The 24806-nt window shown below is 51.7% G+C and overlaps 1 protein-coding gene across 2 annotated transcripts; it reads right to left on the bottom strand.

The window, feature by feature from the left end:
• TGM6 (transglutaminase 6) lies at positions 1-24806 on the bottom strand. Of its 2 annotated transcripts, none has more exons than XM_072735196.1 (13): positions 24154-24806; positions 15234-15407; positions 14252-14494; positions 13407-13525; positions 11985-12113; positions 10139-10316; positions 9760-9898; positions 7842-7945; positions 7522-7764; positions 6490-6831; positions 3862-4016; positions 3434-3567; positions 1-2593 (listed from the first exon to the last, which is right to left on the bottom strand). In XM_072735196.1, the coding sequence occupies exons 1-13, from the start codon at positions 24158-24160 to the stop codon at positions 2440-2442; spliced, it is 2121 nt and encodes a 706-aa protein (XP_072591297.1). In that variant the 5' UTR covers positions 24161-24806; the 3' UTR covers positions 1-2439. The 2 variants fall into 2 exon arrangements, with proteins under 2 accessions (XP_072591297.1, XP_072591298.1); XM_072735197.1 differs by having other exon boundaries at positions 13411-13525; positions 24154-24263.

Below are 24806 nucleotides of genomic sequence, written 5' to 3'. Positions count from 1 at the left end.
TTTCTGGCATGTAGTAAGCACACTCATTTAATTTTTCATCTTTTTTTGGGGGGGTTACTATTAAAATTTGAGCTCAGATGTCACTTCCCCAGAGACTCTTTCTCTGATGCCACCATAGAAAGTGGTGCTATCCTATCCCCTGCAACTCTGGGAGAGGTGACATTGGGTTTTATTTTCTCTTTGGCACACATCACTAACTGCAATCAGCTTATCCACAGATTTGTTTACTTGCTTACTCTTATTTCTCATTTTACTTTTTGTACCTTTTAAAATGTTGTGATTGAGTGCCTGTCTCCATCAGCTGGAAGGTAATCACCATGAGCACAGGGAATTTGTAATGTCACTGCTCTGTCCTTGGGTTGAACAGAACGCAGGTGGAGACACATTGTCTAGCTTTTCCTTCAGTGGAGGGTTTGTTCCCCCAACTGCTGGGAGTGCTGACCACAGACAACTTCAGGGATGACCTCTGCTGTAGAGAGCTATCTTGCTCAAAGTCACTTGTCTTCTGGGGCAAATCAGTGATAGATGCAGGCATAGAAAGGCCCGGACACCCTGGCCCAACCTGGAACAAATCTCATGGGTCATGCTAGCTCCAGAGCTGCCCTTGGGGTGGGCCCAGGCTGTCACTGGACCTGCATCATGACTCCATTTCTCCCTCTGCCCATCCTGCTTCCCTTCCACTGTGTTGACCCCCAGGTCATTCCTCGCTAAGTGTCCTGCATGCTAAGCTCTGTCTCAGAGTCAGCCTCCTGGGAGGCACAACCTGGCACAGCCAAGTCTGAGGAAGGTGGGCAATTGGCATTTGCTTGAAGGATGAGTTGTCTGGGGCCACTGCAAGGGGCCAAGATAGTTTCCCTGCTGGAAGGAGCATCCCTTTTACTAAGATCCCAGGTGCTTGGCTGGCTTATTCGGCTAAGCATCTGCTTAACCTTCAGCTCAGGTCATGAGCCCAGGGTCCTGGGATCGAGTCCCACATCGGGCTCCCTGGTCTGTGGGGAGTCTGCTTCTCCCTCTGCTTCTGTCTTTGTCTCATATGAATAAACACTTTAAAAAAAAAAGTGGGAGATCCCCTCTGTTGTAGTCAGCTTTCAGTACTCCTTCCTGATGCTCAACCCTGAGGAAGTGGCTGCTGCTCTGGACCTCCAGCTGCCCCTCTTAATTGGAAGGGATCAGCATCCCAAACCCAGGTTTGGAAAGCAGGTCCTTTACACCTCTGGTTCTCCAAGCCGTCATGCTGTGTAGAATCGTGAGACAAAAGCCTTCACGGGGGCCTCGGTTACAAGGATCACCCACCACACATGTCCGTGTATTTGTCTGACCTCCTTTTAGCAAAGACTTTCTATGTCAATTATTCCCACTTAAGTTTGCATTCAGCAAGTGTCCTACCGCGGATGAACCATTTTGTTGTGGTGCAGATTACTTAAAATTCTCTGGTCATTATAATTCTTTCGGCTGTCTAGCACATTCTGAGCTGAGTCTCATGACCGACATGTGCAGTTATCCTCAGGTCCTGGTGCTCTCCACTCCAGTCCTTGTTCCAGAGGCCTCTGTCCTGTTCTGATGCTGAGAACATGATTGTGTGTAGTATAAGCTGCTGGGGTGTGGGTTCTACAATGTTACTGTTGTTCTCATTCTCAAAAAATGAATAAACCCTGGGCTGGTGGAAGGAGACCCCTGATGACCACGATGAGATCAGATCTGGGGCTTCATTTTCCCATTCAATCAGGCTCTTCTATTTTCAGCTTCTTCCAGGCAGCAGGGGACTCTTGGATGCTGGGCCTGGGTCTTTAGTGAGGGAAGATCTCCCATTGGTTCAAATCTGATGATTTTCAGAACACAACTTTGGGGTAAAACTTAGATGGTGTAAATGGCATGCACAGACCCCAATGCTGTCTCCAGCTCGCCCTGTGGCTATGGGCAAGTCTCTTCCCTCTGTGTAAAATGGGAGCATTGAGGGATGATTTGGTGCCAGCCCTAACACTTCTGGGATCCTTTTCAGAGTCGGGAGGACACTCTTGGGTCTGGATGCGGTTAGAGCACCAAGGAGCTGAGAGAGAAGCAAGGAGAGCCCAAGGGTTGGCCAGGGTGATGGTGAGCAGGCAGGGCAGGAGCTGGCTGAGCCAGATGGGCCTCGGTGATTGTGATGTTTGGTCTGTCAGCCTCCCAGTGGTGAGGGTGATTGATGAAGATGGAAGAGGCTCCCTACATCATCCATTGTCGTCCAGAAGTTTAAGGCTTGCCGAGCCTAACACTTCATTTCACAGATGGTGAAACTGAGGCCCAGGAGAAGAAGGGACTTGCCCAAATTCACAAAGTGAGGCAGGAAGAGAAGCAGAACTGGAACCTGGGCCTCCTGGCTCCCACTCAAGAGAGACAAAGAGGTGGACAGGAAGGGAAAGGAGGCCATCTTCTCCACTGTCAGCCCCTTGTGGTGGCCAGTCACTTGGCGGTGGCCACGTGGATGACCACAAAGCCCTTGATGTCTGGGAAGTGGGGGCTGATGAGATCCACCTGCAGCTGCCTCGGGCCGCTCTTGGACGGGGTGATGCTGAACTGGACGGAAGCCTTCTCCTGGGGCTCCAGGCTGGGCACGCTGGGGAAGGGGATGGTACAAAGGCAGACTGTCAGCCCCCTCTCCTTCCGCATCTGGCCTGCCCTCTCCAGAGCCCTTGGGATCAAGGTCACACCTTGAGACCGACATTCAAGCCCTGTCAATATGCTTCTAGCTTCTGTTTCCCTGCCACCACTCCTCATTCTTTCCAGCCAGCTGGGCCTGTGCCCTGACCATACCTTACACCTCCTCTCTCTGGGCTTCCACCTGCACTGTTCCTCCCACGTCGGATGTCCTTCCCATTCCAATCACACCCAAGGACAAGATCACATCTCTCTTCTTCTAGGAGACCCTCCCTGACTCCCTAGCCATGGAGACCTCTAACTGGGAAGCCTTCCATCCTGCTCCATACCTGAAAAGCTTCTCGATTCATCATGTAAGGCCCAGCTCCACTGTGGCCCTTCCCTGGTTCCACCCCATCCCTATTCAAGGGCTGTCCCTGATTCCCCGGGCCCCGGGGATCCATCCCTCCGCACACATCGCACTGTCCTCATTTGACAGTCCCGTCTGTGAGAACACTTCTTCCGGCAGAGCCCTGTCTGTTCATCCCGGTGTTCCCAAAGGTCACCAAGTGGCTCAGAGAACAGGTCATTCTGATCATGTGATTAAGGGTCACGTGAATGAGTGAGGGGGTGACTGGGTGAGTTATACACCTGAACTAATGACTAAATCAACGAAGGAAGAAATAAATAGATGGAGGCTGGTGTGTCTAGGTCATGAGCTGGTTCCTGGAGGCCGAGAGTCTCCTGCACCGCCCTCCGTTGGTCGCTTTTCCATGGCCCATCCTATAAGGAAGGCTCCCACTCCCAGGCTGACACTTACTCAATGCTGAGCTGTCCCTGGAGAAGGCCACTGCCCTCCACCATCAGCACACAGTCCTCCACTCTCTCCAGGAGGGGGTTGACCAGCGTCACTTTCACAACAACCGCCACCCCTACCACGGCGGGGCCCAGCACCTGGAGGGGTAATCCCCATAAGTCATTGTCCCCCTCCACGCTCCCCCAAGAAACCCATGGGTCCCAGCAGGAACACTGGCTGGAGCCTGGTGTGGGTAGGAATCATGGCTACCCCTTGCATCCATCTGCTCTCCTACTGAGCTCCACCATTATATCTAGCCCCCTGCATCCACGCCGCTTCTCTCTGCCCTTGAGAGCCGAAGCTGGAGCTAAAAGCACAAAACCCCCAGCCTCTGATGCTCTCCCCAAGCCGTGTAGGGGGCCTGCCAGGAAAAGGATGCAGACAGGACTCACCTTGATGGTGATGAAGTCCTCCAGAGTAATGTCCTTCTCCACCAGGAGCTTCTCTCCTTTGGTGACAAAGCACATGGCAGCCAACAGGATCTTCTTGTCCTCTGTCAGGTCTTCCTTATATTGCGAGTAAGATATTGTGATTGGGATCTTTTTCTCTGGAAGGGAAAGCAGAGGTGGGAGTTAGGGGTCTGATACTCTTTTTCAGCTGAATCAGGGGGAAGAAGGGAAGGCTCCATTCCTAGTTACACCTCCTTTGGTCCTTGCCACCAACGTGAGATGAACATTATTGTATTATTGTCAGTTCACGGATGAAGATACCTAAGCCTCAGAGAGGTTAGTTTCCGGTCCAGCGTCACACAGCAAGTAAATCAAGGAGCCAAGATGAGATGGGATTCAAATTCTGGCCAGTCGGCTACCATGACACCTGACAGTTTCTCCAAAAACTCCTGGAACTGTGCTTAACCTTTCCCTAATCATTCCAGATGCAAATCTCTCAGACCATTAACAGGAATCCATTCACTGTTTATTGAGGACCTATGGTGTGCACGGTGTGCTGGGTGCAGAGAAGGGAGGAGAGTCAAAGGTCGGCCTCAAGCTTCCAATCCAGTAAAAAGGCCAACTTCTTCACAGCTTCTCCAAATCCTCCCTCCCCATTAAGGCCCATCTGAGTCAGCCCCCAAAATGGGAAGCCTTCATGGGTACCCCACTCAGTGATCTCGTGTCCTTTGCCTGCTGAGCTCCTGTGGTCCTCGACATCTGGGGCTCTCACCAGCCGCAGACACCCTGCCTGTGTATTTATTTCCCTTGAACATGGGTCACCACAGAGCACAGCGGACTGCCAGTTATATTTGGGTGTTTTTGGACCATTGTATTTTTCCTTTAGGTACAAATGGGTACAACGTATCTGATTTGCTCCTGGCCTGACCACCCTCTGCTGTTCTTCCCCTATTTCTGTTTCCTTCCTGCCCCTGAGGGCATTGGTTTTCAACCTGTGGAAAAAGTCCTTAAAGGATTTGAACCTGGTTCACTTTATGTTCCCCTAGAGCTTTGCATATAGTAGATGCTTCTTGAATGCCCAAATGCTGATCCATATGTCAAAACTCTACATTGCTGTATGGGTTTCCTTAGTCCAGTAGGTCATGACTAGGTGAATCCTTAATACAAGAGCAACAATGAATAATTACGAAAGCTAACTTTTACTAACTTTTACTGCTGGGCACTTGGAAGCCATTCATTGATGAACTCATTCAATCCTTACAACAATTTCATGAGCAAGTATCATTATCCCCAACTCATAATATCAATAATGCTATCAATCCCTACAATAAATTGCATGTCCCTTAGGTGGTCAGAATTACACCAAACACTTTATATATGTTCTATCATTTACTCCTTGCGTGGCGGGAAATTGGTGGTTTTCAAAGCATGGTCCTGGGACCAGGGGCATCAGCATGACCTGGGAACTTGTTAGAAATGCAAATTCTAGGGCTACTCAATAAAACATTAGCAAATTTAATCCCACAACATGTAAAAAGAACTATCTGTATATTTATTTAAAGATTACACATCTATTAAAATGATGTGGATGAAGAGCTTATAAAAATATTTGAATAACAATGTGATGTGAACTGAGAGAGACACTAATAAACACTGAGTTCTCACAGTGTAATCAGATCTGTTTGGCAAAAAGCAACAGGCATTAAAACTGGAAGGAAAATATGTTAATAATCTGGAGGTGAGTGGTAGGATCACAGGTGATCTTGCTCTGTGCCCTCGAAATCTTTAAGGAATGTATATTACTTTTAATATGAAAAAAAAAAAAAGCCAGGAGAAAGTGCATGTTAATTAACATTTCCCTACGCAGCGTTATTTTGCAATTTGGATTTTGTGAAGAATAAGGGAGCAAAAAAAAAGTGAAAAGGTGTGTGACATCTCCTTCACATGTTTCCCCTCCGTCAAAACACATGAGCTTCACCAGAAACTGGGCCCAGAGGAACAGTTTCTTTGTTTAATTGAATCGAGTTCGGAATGTTATGTGAGGGCAGAGAGGGAGCGAGGGGGTGGGAGAAAGAGAGAGAGGAGAGAGAGAGAGAGAGAGAGAGAGAGAAACAGGAGGGAAGGGTGCAAGGACAGAGAACGCTGTGGGGATGGCAGTAGATGCGTTTAGAATTTTCAGGACAGAGCCTGGCACATGTGAGCACTTAGTAGCTGTTTCTTACTGGTCCGTGCTTCTCGTACAGGACACCTGCAGCCAGGTGGGCTGCAGAATATGGTGGATTTTAGAAAGATGACAAGGCATATTCCATAGGTTGTGAAATGCTCCCAGCAGGTATTTGTCCGGGGAGTCAATATTCACATGGCTTGAGATCACCTCACCTGCACTCAAGTTTGCCACCAGATGACCATGGACTTTTACTACTAGTCTAATTAGTTAGCACCTCTGAACTCTGCTTTCTCACCTGTCAGGTGGGGAACAGGAGGCAAAGCACTGATCAAATGCTCAGAGACATCCCTGTCTTTCCTGGGAATGAGCACAGCTTGCTGGGAAGTCCCGCTTGGTCCCCGTAGAGAGGGGTCAGGCTGGCCAGTCCCCCTCTCCATGCCCCCCCTGGGCGGCGGCCCCCCTACCTTCTTCAGGCCCCAGTCGCACCGTGTGGGACTCGTGTAGGATCTCGGCCACCGGCCTGCGGGTGTATAGGATGGTGGCACCGCTCAGGTTGACCCGGACCCTCTGGGCCCGGGAGGTGAGGTTAGCTAAGCACAGAGCCAGTCTCAGGTCATGGCCCAGCATGGGTGGCTCCAGCATCTTGAACTTGCCGGTGACGCTGGGCTTGATGGCAGGCTCCATGAGGTCCTCGCGCCACAGCCCACGGCTGCCTGCCCTGCGGACCCGGGTCCTCCTCCCGGGGGCTTCCACGCCGAACAGCTTCCTCACGGCCTTACGGTACACCTGCCTCTCCTTCCGGGACCCTGGGGGCATCACACCTGGTGAGGCGGGTGCCCCTTTCCTGCTCCTCCCATCCCGTCCCCCGGCTTCTCTTGTGCCATCTCACCTCCTCCCCACGGAAAACCACCACTCCTTCACCACTTCAATCCACCACGCCTGGAAGGGCTCCGATGGACAGCCCAGGAGCCAGGTGCACACCACGGCCATACGTACCGTGTTTGGTTCGGGGACTATTTTAATACATTTTAAATCAATCATCAAAGACTTCAGATTGGGCAATTTCGCACAAAAATACAGGTCTGCAACTTCTCTGCCAGCTGGGGCTGAAGACTCATCTGATGAGGACTGCCCACATTTTTGTAGACTTGCTATGTGCCAGGCACCGCAGTTCCAGGTACTATATTTCCCCCCTAGGAAGTCGGTGCTACCATCAGCCACATTTTATAGATAAGGAACCAGGGGCACAAAGAAGTAAAGTGACTCAGAAGAGACTCAAGATTTGAACCCAGGCAGTCTGGCTCCATATCCATGTTGTTAATCACACTCCCTTCCCACTGTCTACATGGCAGGGATGGTCTAGAGCCAGGTAATGGGTGCTCCCCTCAGCATCATAACACACAGGGCAGGGCCCGGCCCAGGCTGGTCTGCGGTGGGCCCTCTGCGGCAGACAGGACATCTTGGGGGGCTGTTGGGGGCCGCCCTATTGCCCTTACCTTCTGGATACTTGTAGAGGCCCGTGATGTCCACGCGGGAGTCACTGCCCACGGCCTTGGTGCTAATGCACCTCCCAATCTTCTTGGTGTCCGAGTATACCCGCTCCCGGCTCTCATCCTCGTGCCAGAGCCAGGTGATGTAATCTGCGTTGACCTCCGCGAACACAAAGGGGCCATCGTGGGCCAGGTGCACGTCACCCTCTCGGATGGCAGTGACGGAGGCTGGGCCGCACCGGAACATGCCTGGGTAGGAGGGATGGGTGTGAGCAGCAAGGGTGAAGGGGAGTGGGGGTCCGGGGTCCTCCAGGCTGAGCCCATACCTTCACTCTCCTCCTGGGGGGTGGCGTCCAGAACCTGCCAACCATTGTAAGAGGGGCCCAGGTCCCGGCGGGCGAACCAACTCTCATTCCAGACGTGGAAATTCCTGCCACAGAGAGAAGATGGGGCAGGATGGCCTTCAGTGAGTACAGAGGCCCATGGGATGGCAAGTTCCTATTGTGAGCCAGGCCCTGGCCCCAAACTCTAGGTAGGTATATATATGTGTGTATATATATTCTCTATATATGTAGGTATATGTATGTGTGTGTGCACATATGTGTTGTTCAAGGTACAAATACAATCACAAAGAAGACAGAACATTTTGCCCTCATGCAGCTTACATTCTAATAAAGGAGAAAGTTAGGGAGACAGGCAAAAGTAGGTAAGCAGATAGAGAAAACAAATACAAGTACCAATAAATGCTGTGAAAAAAGAGACCTGAATGGCAAGTGACTACTGGAAACCTGTTCTAGGAAAATGACATCTAAGATGAGGCTTAAATAAGAAAGGATTAGGGGATCCCTGGGTGGCTCAGTGGTTTAGTACCTGCCTTTGGCCCAGGGCATGATCCTGGAGTCCTGGGATCATGTCCCACATTGGGTTCCCTGCATGGAGCCTGGTTCTTTCTCTGCCTGTGTCTCTGCCTCTCTTTCTTTCTCTGTGTGTCTCATGAATAAATAAATAAAATCTTTAAAAAAATAAGAAAGGATTAGCCATTGGAAGAGTGAAGGGAATAGTGTTCCAGGCAGAAGGAACAGCATGTGCAAAGACTCTGAGACAAGAAAAGCTTTGTGTCTTTAGGGAACTGAAAGTATTGTAAGTATCTCTGGGCTTCAGCCAGTATGGGGTTAGGTAGGGGTCAAACTATGCAGAGCTCCGTAGGTCCTGGTAACCTTGGTAAAGAATTCAGACTTGAAGTTTCCTGTGTTAAAGATGAGAACATGAGACTAGCAAAGCAACATTATTTGCACAAGGTCACACCACAAGGAAACAGGAAAGAGAAACCCTGGTTTGCCTGACATGGCATCTTTATAGCTGACCTCAGGACTCCTCTCCAGGAGGCAGTGGTCTTTGTGTGGGAGAATATTTGGATAAGCACTTGGGGGTAAACTGATAACCTCTGTGGTGACAGGGGTCCCAACATCAAAAGACAAGATATCTTGTTTTTGTTTTGGTGCCAGATGAACAGCATTACATTATGCTGCTAATACTGAGTCGGTAAAAAGTGGAGGAGTGAGGGGACTCTGAGTATGTGTGTCCTTGCGTCTGCAGAGCCTCCCTGTGAAGAGGTGTAAGAAGCTAGTGGCCGCGCTGCCTCTGTGAGGACAGGAGGCGGGAACCTGGTCGGGGGGAGACATCACTATAACCCATTTGGTACCTTTTGAATATTAACGCACATGCGTGTCTTTCCTATTTAAAAAATCACATTAAAATGAATTGTTTAGCGATGCCCGAGTGGGTCAGTGGTTGAGCGTCTACCCTTGGCTCCGGTCATGATCCCAGGGTCCTGGCTTGGAGCCCTGTGTCCAGCCCTGCGTCCAGCCCTGCGTTGGGCTCCCTGCTCAGCAGAGGCTCTGCTTCTTCCTTTCCTCCCATTTCTTGCTATTTCTGTCACTGTCTCTCTCTCTCTCTCAAATAAATAAATAAAATAAAAAAATAAAATGAATTGTGTAAAGCCTGTGGGAAGAGTCTTGCCAGGGCTGAGACACACACATGGCCCGAGACAGCAGACAAAGAAGCTGAGGCAGGACACAGGGGTGACCATGTATAGGGAATCTGGGGGAAGGCTCAGTCCCATGGAGGGCGCCCTGGGCTTCAGGGCAGCCAAATCTCCAGCCCCCCCACCTGGGCCTCTGGGTCATGTGTCCCAGGGCCATCCCTCCTGCAGATGGGCTGGGGACCCGAGGGACTAGCACCCACCACATGCTGTCCTCTGTCAGGTCCTCCAAGGTCCGCCCGAAGGAGTCCACGTATTTGTCCACGCTCAGGTTCCTGTCCGTGTCATGGGCCGAGTTAAAGTTGGACACGACTCGGGTGGCGATCCCCAGGCATCTAAGGACTGAAAAGCAGGAGCCCCCCAGGAGGCAGAAGGGACACCCCCAGGAGGCGGAAGGGGGCAAAATAAAAGATCCAAAGTCACACAAATGAACTTAACTATTTGGTTTCTCTTATCAGCAACCAGACTCCTATTTCCCCATCACCAATAGGGGAAAAACTTGGGGTGGGGTCTGTGCACATGTATGCAAACGAAGGCAAATGATGGAGCTAGCTTGGGGTCAGGGGACCTTTCCCTGGGTACCTGTGCACATGACTCCAGCGAAGACCCAGCACTGGCCATATTTGACAGGCTTGAACCTGCCCTTGAACCACTTGTGCAGAATGGCCACGCTGCCGCTCCAGTGCAGGGGGCTGGTGCCGCCGCCGTACTTGCCCTGCCACTGGCCTTGAACCACGCCCCTGTCATTGTTGCTGTTCACCTGGGCAGAGGAGGCCAAGGGTCCACCACCAGGCAAGGCTTCCCTCCTCGGGACCATGCCATTGTTTTATTTATTTATTTATTTATTTATTTATGATAGTCACAGAGAGAGAGAGAGGCAGAGACACAGGCAGAGGGAGAAGCAGGCTCCATGCACCGGGAGCCCGACGTGGGATTCGATCCCGGGTCTCCAGGATCGCACCCTGGGCCAAAGGCAGGCGCCAAACTGCTGCGCCACCCAGGGATCCCCTTAATTTAATGGACCACGCCATTGTAAAAGCATCTTACACTTTGTACCAGTCATTCAGGGCCACCTCTTACTTTTAAACTATCTGAAAACTGGAGGCACCTGCTCTCTTAAAATACCTACTTTGGGTACCATCTATTGTTTTTAATTACCTTCCATTGGGATACCCTATTGTTGGAAACTACCTATTATTTTACAGCATTTCTTCTTTTAAATGATCTATTTGGGGGGCCGTTGGTGGCAAAATTATAGAGGCAGCTAATATTTATTAACTGTTTATTGTGTGCAGACCCTATTCCAAGGGCTTCGTGCATACCATATCAACCCATTTCAAAGTAGATTTTGTTATTTTCTTTCTTTCCTTTTTTTTTTTTTCATACGAGAAGACAGATTCAAAGGGGTTGAGGGAACCATCCAAGTCACATAGCAGGTTAGCAAAAGGGTGGGTGAGCCCCAAGTTTAGGACTTTTGACTAGAGCCCCACAGGGCTGTGACACTCCACTGTCTGGAACCGGTCACAGCTTTTGAGTCTCTGTTTTTCAACATTTCTCTAACGTCTCGAGGAATGAAGTGTATCAACTCTGAGGAAAATAGCTTCATACATTCCTGGAATCAAAGATATCCACCCACTTATCTTAGCACCTGCTTACAGTAGGCCTTCTGGCTATCTTTTGAGGAGGAAGAAGCATTATTGTGTGAAACAGAATAAAGACGGGCCTCCTCTGGTGGCGAGTTGGGCCTGTGTATCCCCTTCCTGAGTCTGGGCTGGCCGGTGACTGCTCTGACTGATGACTATGGGAGAAGGGAAGCTGTGCCAGTTTCCAGGCCCAGGATTTCTGTGTGCGACTCGAAGCTTCCAGTTTTTCTGTTTTGGAACAATTGTTTCAGCGAGAAGCCAGCTGCTGTGTCTGATTACGCTGAGATCACCATGCTGTGGGGAAGCCCAAGCTGGCCACGTGGGAAGGCTGCATGGAGAGAGAGCCATGCCCAGCCAACCTCAGCTGTTCTAGCCAGCCCAGAGCAGGAGCCAGAAACGATCCCAAGCAAGCCACCTTGACATTCCAGCTCCAGCAGACACAGCATGGAAGAGAACCAAAGAACCACTGACCAGTAGAACCAAGGCTCCAGATATATGGTCTCATGAAACCATTGCAGCCACCTGCAGGTGTTCAGACAAGCCCAGCCGAAGCATCTTGAAGCAGACAAGCCGTTCTCATGGTGCTCGGCCCAAGTCCCTGATCTATAAAACTGTAAGCGTAGTAAGTAGTTGTTTTGCGCCACTGAGTTTTGGTTGTGGTTTGGGACAGTGATAGAGAATTAAAACAAAATGTGACTTGGGAAGATCGTAGGGTGTGATCCTGGGGTTGGCTCAGGGGCCCATGAGGAAGACTGTGTACAGGGAACACAGGTGGGGCTCCTTACCATGGCGCTGATTGCCCTGGTGACATAGATGGGGTCGTGGCGGTGGGACACGTCGGTGGCTGGGTCGTTTTGGTGAAGAGGACTTCGGTCCAGGATGGAGAGGCAGATGTTCAGAATCTCCTCCTCAAACTGTCCACAGAGAGGCTGTGCTTAGAGGCCAGAGCTTCACCCGCATTCCAGGCCCTCCCACGCATGATGCTTGCCCAATAGGTCCCTTGTGTTTTGCAGGGAAATTTGCCTACTTCCACCCAGGAACACCACAGAGCATCCCAAGTCTCAGAAACCCTCCCTCAAAGAGTCACTGGTAGCCAGAATCTCCACCGTAATCATGTCCCCCCCTCTTCAGTAACCACCCCTAAGACTCCCCACTACCCATGGTAAAGTTCGTGGTAAGCTGGTGACCCTGGAGCCGCATCTCTCCTGCTGGCACACTCCTTCTGTTTAAATGACTTTTTTCCAATACATTTGCATGAATTGACAACATTTCAAAACTGGAGGATCTTTGCATACAAATTAAGATTCCTGGTCTCTGAAGGTCTCTGAAGTTTCTTTGGAAGGTGTGGGGAGCCCTGGGTTCACTTTCATATGGGGTCAGAAGAGGTGGGTGCCAAGGAGTGGTTACCCCTTAAGTGGACCCTAAACTCTCCAGGATCTCGTCCGAACCCCAGACTAACTTCCAGCTGCTCTGCTGAAAATCAGGGTCCTGGACTTGCCCAGCCAAACTTTTTTTCAGGGCATCTGAAGGCCAGGCAGCACCTAGTCCTCTTGCAGTCCTCCTCTGCTCCCTGACTTCCACCACCATGCGGCTGTGGGCTCTGCCCTCTGCCTCGTCACGTTGTGCCCAGCTCCACACTCAGCCCCAAGACCATGAAGCCTCCACAATCCCTGAGGTGGGGTTTTAACACTCTTCTGACTTCCCTCTGCCCCCTTCTCTGCCACTCTGATGCCCCCATGTCCCCTCCGCCATCACATGTTTTACTGTAACTATTTATCTGGCCAGTGGCTCTGAAGCGTGGTCCCAGACCAGCAGCAGCAGGACCACCTTGACCGAAATGCACATTCTCAGGCCGCACCCCAGGTCTCCTGAATCAATGCCTCTGGGTGGGGCCCAGCCACCTGTGTGTTTTGAAGAGCCCTCCCTGGGACTCAGGAGCTTGCCCAAGACTGAGAACCAACCTCATCCCCACCCCCCGGGCTCTGAAGCTATTTATTCTTCTGTACTGCGCTGCATCCAAAGCACCTCCCCGTCCAAGGACCCAGCGCAGGCCTCGGCACAGCTAAGAGTAGTGAATGAGCGGATTTGCTCTAGGGGTCAGCCTCGCTTGTCCCTGCCGGGAGGAGGTGAGCAGGCTCAAGGGCTCCTGCGCTGACTTTCTGCACACCCCAGCCTGCCTCCCCCCGCTAGCCTGTGCCCCTGGAGACCTGCCCGTAGTTCCAGCCCTGGGCTCGGATGTGTTTCTCCACGCCTCGGAAGATGATCCCACTGTCGTTCAGCACGTACTCCTGTCTCTCCTCCTCTGAGTCCAGAAACACATCGTCCTCTGAAAAGCAGTTGTCAGGCCCGGCTTGGGCTGGAGCTCTCTCGCCTTGCAGGCCTGGGGCAGGGGCTACATTGGGGAGTGCCTGGAAACTTGGGACAGGGAGGGCAAGAGGGGCTGGCGGGCCCCTGGGCTGCCTTCTGGCTAAGCCCCATTCCACCAGGGGGAGTCCATTACCCAGGCGAGGACACCCCCACCCAGCCCCAGACTGAGGGACTTTAGCAAGATGACCCCGCTTGATGCCGACAGCAGCCTTATGTTTCTTAAATATTAATAAGAGTACTGCCCCCAGTACTCCTTACCATGTCCTGTGTACATCACAAGCATTAGCACTATGATTTCTCACCATTATCCCAAGGGGTAGGCCCTGTTATAACTCCCACATCACAGATGGGGAAACCAGGACTCATGGAGGGAGGCGAGTTAGCAGCACGGGGACTAAACCAAGGCTGCTGATGGCAAGAGCTTGGGGCTCTCCTCCCACAAGGCCCCATGCTTGCCGACTGCCCCCTCATACTGGAAACCACTGATCCCTGCCCCCTGGCATAGGATCCTTTGTAGCACCTGCTACCGGGTTCCTCTGCCCAGGGCTCACCTCTGCCTAGGCCCAGCTGTTTTGGCACTCACCTGCCTGTTGCTTAGCCTGCCTCCCAGATCCCCTGCTAAGGGCGGGCCCACCTCTAGGACAGCTTCTAGGAAATCCTCTGCCTTGGACTTGCCAGCTCCTACCTGGGCACCATGGGTTGAAAAGGAGAACAAATTCGCCCAGCTTCCGGTCATTTTGCTTTCGGCGAGAGGAGACCCTGGTCCTCATCAGGTAGCGGCCAATGACAGCATTGGGAGGGCTGGTGATGCTGACGGTCATGGTGTTCTCCGTCTGAGCCTCCTCCACCGCTGTCCAGTTCTGGCCCACATCTGGCTCCGATATCTGGAACACAGCTTTGGTGTGGCAGTCCTCAGATGCCTGGGGTCCTGGCAGAGAGGAGAGGGAATCGGGAGATCCAGGTGCCCCTAGGAAACCCAGCTCTAGGGAAGAAAAGAAAAGCTACAAGCCTGGAATCCACTGCAATGTTCACTTCCTGAATTTCCAGGACACTGTTGGGGGCCACCTCCACTGTCCCCATGTCCCACCCACCTCCTGGATCTAGGAGAAAGTAACAGGACCCCTGAAACCAAAGTCTGCCATTCGTCTGTCAAGGAAAGAAAAGTGGGCAGCCCTGGTGGCCCAGGGGTTTAGCGCTGCCTTCAGCCCAGGGCGTGATCCTGGAGACCTGGGATCAAGTCCCATGTCGGGCTCCCTGCATGGAGCCTGCTTCTCCCTCTGCCTGTGTCTCTGCCTCTCTCTCTCTCTGTGAGTCTGTCATGAATAAATAAATAAAATCTTAAAAAAAAAAAAAAAAAAAAAAGGAAAGAAAAGCTTGGGCCCCAAAGGTATCTGAAGAATTTCCACAGTTTTCCAGAGCCCTAGGATTCCTTAGTAGGCAGAAAATTCCAGAGCTGTGGCATCTGTCTCATCACCTGCTGGCAGTACCTGCCAGCCATCCTCAGCAAGTGTCATCAGGAGCCTCTAGGGGTCAGAGCTCGCCCACCTGCAGGGGTTGGGACCTGCTTCCCTCCAGTCTGGGTTGATGACCAAGAGGTCTCAGGTCACTGGTCACAGGACAGATCTTTCTGGATGTAGACCAGCACGGGGCGCTGGCGAGACAGGTACCTGTCTCCACGGTGAAGATGATGGTCTCCTGGTCCTCCAGGGGTCTGCTCAGCTCCAGCCGCAAGGTGAACACCTGGCCCCTGCGAACCACCAGCTCAGGGCCGGGGTACTCCTGGGTGTGGTGGGCAGCACCATTTTTCCGGCTGTGCCAGTCCACCTCGGTGACTCTGACCCCTGAGTAGGGCAAGGGCAGGGAGGTGAGGCGGAGCCCTTGACACCCTTCTCCCCTGCGCTGTCTTGCTCTCCCACCTGCTTCAACCGGCCAGTCATTTGCTCCTGCAGCTTCTTTTTTATCCACTGTATTATTCCTTTTTATTCCCTGTATTCGTTATTCGCAGTAGCTACGTTCCTTAAAGTGTCCGTGAACACAGAATTAGCAAATACTGAGCCATTGCTCTTAGCCTGACCCCCAACCCACAGCCCCCCGAGCGCCCAGCTGACAGCCGGCGCCAACTTGGCAGCCGTGGGACTGAGCCATCTTGTAAGCAAATCCTCCAACCTCTGGTCATGCTGCCTCCACTGATCCCAAATGAAGCAGAAGCAAGCTGTCCCCACTGAGCTCTGCCCAGATGGCGGTTTGTGAGTGAGAGAATGATAGCTGTTGTTTTAAGCCTCTAAGTGTTGGGCGGCTTGTTATATGGCAATAGATAATTGAGACATTCAGGGGCCACAGGAATAACTGGGGTAGAATTTCCCAACAAGCTCAGCGGCATCAGGACTCAAAGTTAGATTTTATTTAAGTAGTATCAGTAAATGTGAATTTCCTCCCACCATCCCTCCCTCCCTTCCTTTTTATAGAGGGGGAGGGGTAAAGGGAGAGGGAGAGAGAGAGAATCTTAAGTGGGCTCTACACCCAGTGCAGAGCCCCATGCTGGGCTCGATCTCATGACCCTGAGATCATGACCTGAGCCAAAATCAAGAGTTGGATGCTTAACTGACTGAGCCACCCAGGCATCCCATGACATATTTTTCACTTCCAAGTTTGGGTTGTCAGTTCATACCTGCTAAACTTTTCAACATGTACCTCTGGTGTCTGGATAAATCTTTAGGACTCTTCTTCAGCAATAACATTCAACTTCTTTCCAATATGTAAATCCTAACTCAGAGGCCTGATAAGACTGTCCCAGGTGATGTGAAAGCCACCCTGCCCCCAATTATGATAATAAGAATAATAAGATGAATACCTAATACATATATATTTAACACACACCATGAATTAGACATTATCTTCTGTGATTTACATTTATAAATTCAGTTAATCCTGTCACTAAGCTTGAGGTAAATACTATTATTACCCCTCATTTTACATATGAGAAAACTCAGGCACAGAGAGGTAAAGTAACTTTACAAAGGTCACACAGCTAGTATGGGTGGTGCCAGGGTTCCATGCTATCTTGCCTCTCTGGTGATCAAGGGCCGAAACCAGGAATTATCAACTCTTGAGTCACTGGGGTGTGGAATGGGGCAAATACAGGACTTAGAGCCAGCAAATCTAGTCTGACCCCAGTTGTCATCTCTCTTGCCCTTAGACAAGTCACCTCACCTTTCTGAGTCTCATGGTCCTGATCTAAAAAATGGGGGCCATGATAGCACCTACCTCACAGGATTCTTGGAAGGATTCAGCCATTCCCTTGCCCCAGGAAATCCAGTGGTGTGGCATTTTGCATATAGAAGGCACTAAGCAAGTGTCATGTTCTTTCATCTTTCTGGGGAAGGTGGGACCTACACTCTGATACCACAGGTTTCTGTCCCTTTTCCTGTTTACCCTCTGCCTCCTCCCACGGGCAAGGCCAAGTCTAAGCCCTCCACACAGCCTGGGAGCCCTGAAGAAGTCCTACAACAAATTCTTCCCAACCTTCCACCATAGCTGGAATGGATCTGGTCCCAGGATTACTCTTCATTAGCATCTAACGATTATGGACCAGTGACAGGCAGTTGTTAACAGTGCAAATGTAGCCACTGTACCTCCCGGCTTCCATGACTTCTTGGGGGTGCTTCTCCTCCCTCAAGGAAGACTCTTAGCTCCTCAGCCTGGTTTTGAGACCTCCACTGGGAGGCCAGCTCCCCTGTCCAAAAGGCCATCACTCATTTCCCCACCCTTGGCTCCTACAGTAGCACATCCCAGAGTCGCTTAAACGTGGATCAGCATCCTAGATATGCCATGTGCTTATGTGTATCCTTCAGCCTGATTTAACGTCTCTTGTCCATAAAATGGGTGTAATAATGGCTTTCTCTCAGCTTTTTTTTTAAATTTAATTTATTTATTTATTCATGAGAGACACAGAGAAAGAGAGGCAGAGACACAGGCAGAGGGAGAAGCAGGCTCCATGCAGGAAGCCGGACGTGGGACTTGATCCCCAGTCCCCAGGATCACACCCTGGGGTGAAGGCGGCGCTAAACCACTGAGCCACCGGGGCTGCCCTTCTCTCAGCTTTAATAATCAGATTGAATAAGATGATGTGTGGAAAGCACTTGGCATATATCAGGCTCTCACCAAATGTCTATTTTGTTCCTTCTCCCGTCACATGACACGATGATTAGTTTTATGTATCAATCTGGCTGGGCCATGGTGCTCAGATATTTGGTCAAACATTTTTCCAGGTGTTTTTTGTGAACGTGTTTTGTGGATGAGATTAAAGTTAAATTGGTAGACTTGAAATAAAGCAGATTACCCTCCCTCATGTGGGTGGGCCTCATCTATTCAGTTAAGGGCTTAGTAGAACAAAGACCAACCATCCCTGAGCAAGAAGCAATGCTGCCAGCAGACTACCTTTGGACTCCCAGTGGAACTGTAACTCTTCCTTGAATCTCTAGCCTGCCAGCCTGCCCTACAGATTCTGGACTTGCCAGTCTCTATAATTGTGTAAGCCAGTTCCTTAATAAAACCCTCTCTCTGTCCTCTGTATTGATCTATCGATCTATCATCACTCTATCTGATAAAATGCAGCATCATGGAAGCCACCATGCTGGGGAGGACCTGAAGAGAGACCAAGATAGAGATGTCTGAGGAGCCCAGTCACTGGATACAGCAGGAAGAAGCCTCCATGATGATTGCGCCCCAGCCACAGTCAGACTGCAAGGCTTCTAAGCAGTCTTGGTTGGAGGTCTGCTGCTGATACCACTAAGTTTACATTTCCACTGTGATTTCTCCCTGAAGCCCAAACAATATATTCAACCATCTACTTGAAATCTCCATTGGGCGGTCTTCTAGGCAAATCCAGCCTAATACACCCAAAGCAGAAATCTGGATTTCTTCTCCACTCCATCTTCAAATCCCTACTCACCTGCGTGTTGGTAGATGAAATCTCACCTGGCACTCAGGTCCAAACCAAGGAATCTTTGATTTCCCCTTTGCTCTCACATCCCTTATCCGATCCAATTATGAAGTCCAATTGTGGCCATCTCCAAATCCTTCCTCAAGCCCATCACACACCTCGTTTTCCATCACTACCCTAGGCCAAGCTATGGACATCTTTCTTGTCTAGACAGCAACAGCCTTCCAACTGGTGTTCACTTATGAGGAGGTGAGCTGGTGCTACAGTTTCCATACCCAGGCCTGACGGTCATGGAAGAGGCTGGTTCTAGCTAGCTCTGACTAGGCTGAAAGCCCTTGCCTGGCATCCTGATTTGGGGATAATGACCGAACATGTGAATGGGAACTTACACAGCTGACATCATAGTCCGAAGCTTGGGAGCTCCTACAGCCCTTATGAGCAAGGTGGATGAGCAAGGACTGGTTCCAACAGCATCCTGTCTGGTGGGAGCCGTAACAGCAGTGCCAGGGACTTCCCACTAGCTCGCTAATTCTCACACCTGAAAGTAAGATGGGGAAGCCTGCCACCACTTTAGCCCCAGTAGTCCTTGGTCAGGAACCTTCTCAAGTCCCTGAAATTTGAGCTCAGGTGGCCTCTGTTTTGTCTGCAAACACAGGCAGGAGCTCCGGTTACCTCGTACATGGATGGGACTGCCAGCAGTGGAGCTGGAACGGCCATTAGAAGCCCAGTGCTGGGGATGCCTTGGGTGGCTCAGTGGGTGAGCGTCAGCCTTCAGCTCAGGGTGTGATCCCGGAGTCCCAGGTTCTAGTCCTGCACTGAGCTGTCCGTGGGGGTGCCTGTTTCTCCCTCTGCCTCTATGTCTGCCTCTCTTTGTGTCTCTCATGGATAAATAAATCTTAAAAAAAAAAAAAAAGAAGCCCAGGGCTGCGTTTTACTGACCAAAAAGTGAGACCCAGAGATGGGAAGAAAGGGACTTCTTCCCCGGGGACACTAAGTCAAGCCACACACTATAGGGGACAGGCCAGAACAGGATGCAATTGTTTGTTTTTTGTTTTTGTTTTGTTTTAGGGGATGAGTGAGGAGCAGGGGATAAGTTTACTGGGTGATAATTATCTTAGTGCTGGCACGCCCCAGGGATTCTTGCAAGGGGGGTGGTTAGGAGGTAAAAAGAGTCCCTGGGCTCTGGGTCATGGGTTCAAGTCCCAAGGATCCCACCTTGGCTTCACCTTTTCCAGTCACAGCCCAAACCAGCTCCCACCTCCCTTCTGGGCATCTGTGGCCTTATCACAGTGGGGCAAGAGCGGGAGGAATGAATCACAACAGCCATTATCATCATTATCCCCAAATCTCAAAGACCATCTCTCTTACTACTTCCTGCCTGAGTCAAAGTCCCTCCTCTGAATTCTTGGTGGATGCAGGATTAGAGTTCCAGCCTGCATACCGCAGAGGCAGCTTGTTCCCCACCCTGATGTTAAAAAGTGCTCCCTTCTGCTGAACCATAGGCTTTTTTCTCCCCATTTCCCCCCATTTGTCTCCGCTCTGCCTTTCCATTACTCTCACCAAACACAGCTCTTCCTTTTGGTCCTTGTTGGCTTTGCAGAGGGCTGTCACTGACAAATCCTGAACTGTTACCCCTACCCGCGCAACATCTGCCCTGACTCAGGGGGTCACTGCTCTGGTGCCTGAGCCATCTGTACTCGTGAGCATCACACTCTGGTGATCTGACATTCATGGGCTGTCAGGGCTGGGGGTGGTGTGGGGCCAGGGTCCCACGGGGAGAAGGCAACTCTTCTGGAGATTACAGCCTAGTTTTGCCCTAACTGGTGTCCTCAGCCCTCATGGGGGTTCACAGGCACAGAGTATGGGAGCCTTCCTATAGGGCAGTCCAAGGCCGGGAGACAGATGTGCATGTGGGATGGTTTCCAGAACGCTTATCAAAACAAACCCGATGTCACCTCCTCCATGTGCTCAGCTCCAGTTCTGCCGGGACTAATGTGTCTCTAATCAGTCATCAGGGAAGCCCAGACATAATTGTTTGCTTACATGTCTCTCTCCTCCACTGGACTGTGAGGCCCAAGAAGGCAAAGCCTGGGTCTTACTCTCTCTGGGTTGTTAGAGTGCAGCTCAGGGCCTGGGGCAGAGTAGAGGCTCAGTGAATGTTGGTCGGATGAATGAATGTCCCTCCTTGTCCCTCGGTGGAAACTAGGGTGTGAAAGGGAAACTCCCCAGCTTCCTGGCACTCCCCTGGGGATCAACACCTGTGCCCTGCCAGCTGCCCACACCCCAGCCCCCCACCCACCCATAATCCCCTCTGTCAGGCTGCCACATTCCAAAACCTGCCCTTCCTTCCTGTCTTCCTCCCTGCAGCAGACCTGGGCCTAGGTGGAGTACCTGCCACTGGCTCCCTGTGGGGTGTGGGTTAGGTCGCTTCCTCTCTCTGGGCCTCGGTTTCTCATCTGTGAAATGAGTCCAGAAGAGCTCTTCGGGGTTGGGTTGTTGGCAGTTTGCTGAATCAAGTGCTTCAGATACCCCCAGGACTCCTCTCAGCCCCTCCCCACAACACACGCACCCCACCCCCCTCTAAGCCCCTAAGTGTGCCTTCCTTTCCACAGGCATTGGGCACCCGATTTCAGAGGCACATGCTTCAGTTCCAACACAAGCTTCACCGATCATTGGGGCTGTGTGACCTGAGGCAAGTGACTGAACCTCTCTGAACCTCAGTCTTCTGGTGAAAAACGGGAATTTGTGCTAGTAGCCACCTCCTCAAGTTGTAACGATTAAGGGAAACAAGTCATGTGGAGTACTTAGAGCAGTAAGTTCCTGGCACATATTAAGTGCTGTTAATCAGATTGTCAGTGCTGGCGCAAGGACTGCTGGCTGCCAGTCCAGTGTTCTGCCAATTAGTGTTCTCCTGCGTCTTCCACTTATTGGCTGTGCAGTGCCAGGTAAGTGAGTGGACCTCTCTGAGGTTCAGATTGCCTTCTCTGAAAAGTGGCAATAATAATATTTTGCTCATAGACTTTTCGGGAAGATGAGGTAAGGACCCTAAGCAGGGCTAGGAGAAAAAGCATCTCCTAACCCAGGAAATCCAGAGAGTGAAGGGCCATTAATAAACACTCTGGGGCAATAAGCTTCAGCCAGGGTGAGTGGTCTCCCTCTGCGTATGGTACTTAGCTCAGTGCTGGGTCCACGGGTAGCTGGGTCAGTACCCGGGCAGCCTCTTCCTCTCCCCACATCTCCCCCACCACTTTGGTCCACGCCTCCCTGCTCCCACACACATTGTTTTTCTTTTTATTCTCCCTTCTTCACCTCTTGCTTAAATCACTGCATGGCTTCCACAGCCTCACAGCATTTTCCATCTCACGCTGTTCAATCCATCCCGTTACTATGGAGAAACCGAGCTTCCGTGTGGAGATGGGACTCTCCTGGCTGCACCAGGGTCAGCCTGTCACTTTCCTTGCTCTGGAGCCAGCAGACCCACAGCCACTATGCTGGCATTCAGGGTCCCTCACCACCGGCCCCTGCCTGCCACACCCCTCCTGGCCAAGGTCATCTCCTTTCCAGCTCACCTGCTTACCAGCTGGCCCCAGACAGCAGCCTGAGAACGAGTTCTACTTGGAGGGGAGGTTGGCTGCCACACCCCCAGCTCTTCACCACCACCCTCAGCTCTGGCTCACCCCCCAGCATTTTCTCCTCCTGCCCTTGGGTGACGCCAGACAGCTGGCAGTGCTCTCCTCCCCAGATCTCCGTCCCAGCCCCAGGGATGACACCCAGTGGGGTGAGCCCAGGAGGCTCTGCTGACACCAGCAGTCTCTCCCAGACTCTGGACTCCATGTAATTGGTTTTTAATGGGCCCCATTATGACCCTATCCTGAGTGTGCTTCACGAGCACCTGACCTCCACAGCTAAATGATTAACTGGGGAGTTGCCTGGGGCCACTGCCCAATCTCTCTTTCCTTTCTGGCCCTGTTGGGAGCTGCTGGCCTCTCCCACCAGTGGGCAATATAGTGAGAACATCCCAGCCAGGGCCAACTGTGCACAGAGTATGTCCCTTGATTCTTAGAATTTCCAAGCTGAAAGCTTATTAGAATCCCATAATGGCAAAAGGGCCTCATTTCATTTGCTGGCACTGATTGCTAGGACTGCTAGAAGAACTATGCTGAGTTGAATTCTGGGGCCACATTTGGGTCCTGTGCGGGGTGGAGTTTGGGGGTCAACTAATGATGTCTGCCATGGACAGTGGGGGAAAGAGCAACAGCACACAGGCCACACCTTTGCTTTCAGAATCCCACGTCTTGGTCATTCAGGCACTAATTGCACAGTGGCCAGGTGTCTACTGCTCTGAGGAGGAGGTCCTGAGAAGCCAGGAAGACCCAGACTAGGGAATTGAATTTGACCTGTCACTTCCATTTGCTAGGTGTGATGGGTCTCACCCTGTTATTACAGGTGGAGAAACTGAGCTTTGGAGGGAGGAATGGCCACCCAGCGGGTTAGCAACAGATCTGACACTGGAACCCCCTGTTCCTGACTTTGCTCCCAGAGGGGTCTTTCTCAGCAATTAAAGTTTGTCCACTTTAAAACTGATAGTATATCAGAGCAGTAGGGAAGAGGGGCCTCTAGGTACACCCTGAAAAAGTAGATCCCGAAGGAAGCAGAGCCAGTCCCCTGTGACCCAGGGCTAACAGGGAAGAAGCAGCACCAGCTCTCAAAACAGCAGTCTGGGGTGTGAGCTGGGGTGGCAAGGCCTGGCCCTGAGGGAGCAGACCATCCCAAGAGCCAGGAGAGCCCCGGATGCCCATAAATAATAGCAACTGCCAGGGTGGAATGAGGACAAATTCAAATATGACAAAGAAACTAAACTACCTGCTTTTGAAAGTCAAAGAATAAACAAGAGTTGACTCATGTGATTGTCACATGATCCTGGACAATAGAAAATAAGTGGTATAACATTAGGAACATCCTTTAAAGACCTATGAGAGGAGGACCCCTGCGTGGGCTGTCTTGCTCACCCCTGGACCCCAGCACCCAGCCAGAGGAGGCTTAAAATACGTAATTGCTAGCAGATAAGTTCTTGGGGTGGAGGCAAGTTTGCCCACAGTGGGGGTGCATTTTCTGTGTCTGCTGCCTATGAGGTCCCACATGAGATATTGTGGGGCGTTTGGCACACTTGATTTTCATCAGTTCCTCGCAGCAGGCCTGTGAGATGATTTGTATTATAATTCCCACTGTTACAGATGAGAAAATGGAGGCATCAAGAGCAAATTCTCCTTCTCAAGGTCACATGGCTATTTTGACCTCAGATAGAGTTGCTTTTGCCCTTGAGTCTTTGGGGTGGGAATTTGAAGAGGACGCAGCTCATGGGGTCTCTCTCTGTCGCCGATCTCTTCCTCTGCTCACCAGGCAGGTGGGGAAGGCCTGGCTCCAGGCCAGGGAGGGCCCTGCCATGGCCTTGCTGGGCCATCCAGGATGGCTCTTTCTATCTCTGGGTTTCCACGCTCTCAGGAACATGAGGGAAGAGTGCATGGATTGTGCAGCAATGCAATCCTAGGGATCCACGCTCGAAGTTCCACTGCACCGACCCCCCCCTTTCCTGAAGCTCCTCTCAGGGGCCCGGTGCCCCGGGGCCCCAGGCCCTGCCCACTCACCTGCCATGCCGGGGCAGGCCTGCCCTTGCTTCCTCTGCGCGGGTGTGCGGACCGTCTGATCGGCGTGTTGGAGCAGCCAGCCAGCCAGCCCCGAGTTCACGAGGCAGATCTCGGGGTGCTGCTGGGCAGGACAGTCAGCATCCTAGAGGAGGCGTGGCCCTTCTCACCCTAGCAGCGACACCTAATCACCCACTAATTGCCCTGGGTTGCACCTCGAGGGTGTCCATCGTGGGAGTGGCCTCGGCCAAGAGGCTTTCCTAGCACAGATTTGGGAGCTGGGCTGTGGGAGAAACTTAGGCCCAGAAAGGTCGCAAGCCTGGCAAGAACAGAGGAGGGGGGAGAGGAAAGCAGCTGGGAGCTGTGGTCTCCCGTTCTCATCCTCCCAGCAGCCTCCGATGAGAAAATGGAGGCTCAGAGAGGGCGCCTTCAAGGTACATGGCAATAAGTTGCAGAGCGGGGACCGGGACCCAGTGCCGGGGCTGTCTGGGGCCGGCTTCTCCCATCCTGGGTGAGAGGAGGAGGTTCCGAGGCCGTGGCGCTCTCTTCTGTGCGGCTCCAGAGGCACCTACAGGAGTAAGGCCTAGGGTCCTCCCCTGGGCCATGCCCCCAACCACGCCACACCCTCCGCCCCCTGCACGGCCCACTGCCCCACT

Source organism: Vulpes vulpes, chromosome 14, assembly GCF_048418805.1.
Source record: "Vulpes vulpes isolate BD-2025 chromosome 14, VulVul3, whole genome shotgun sequence".
Classification (NCBI taxonomy): Eukaryota; Metazoa; Chordata; class Mammalia; order Carnivora; family Canidae; genus Vulpes; species Vulpes vulpes.
This window is presented reverse-complemented; position numbering and strand designations above follow the sequence as displayed.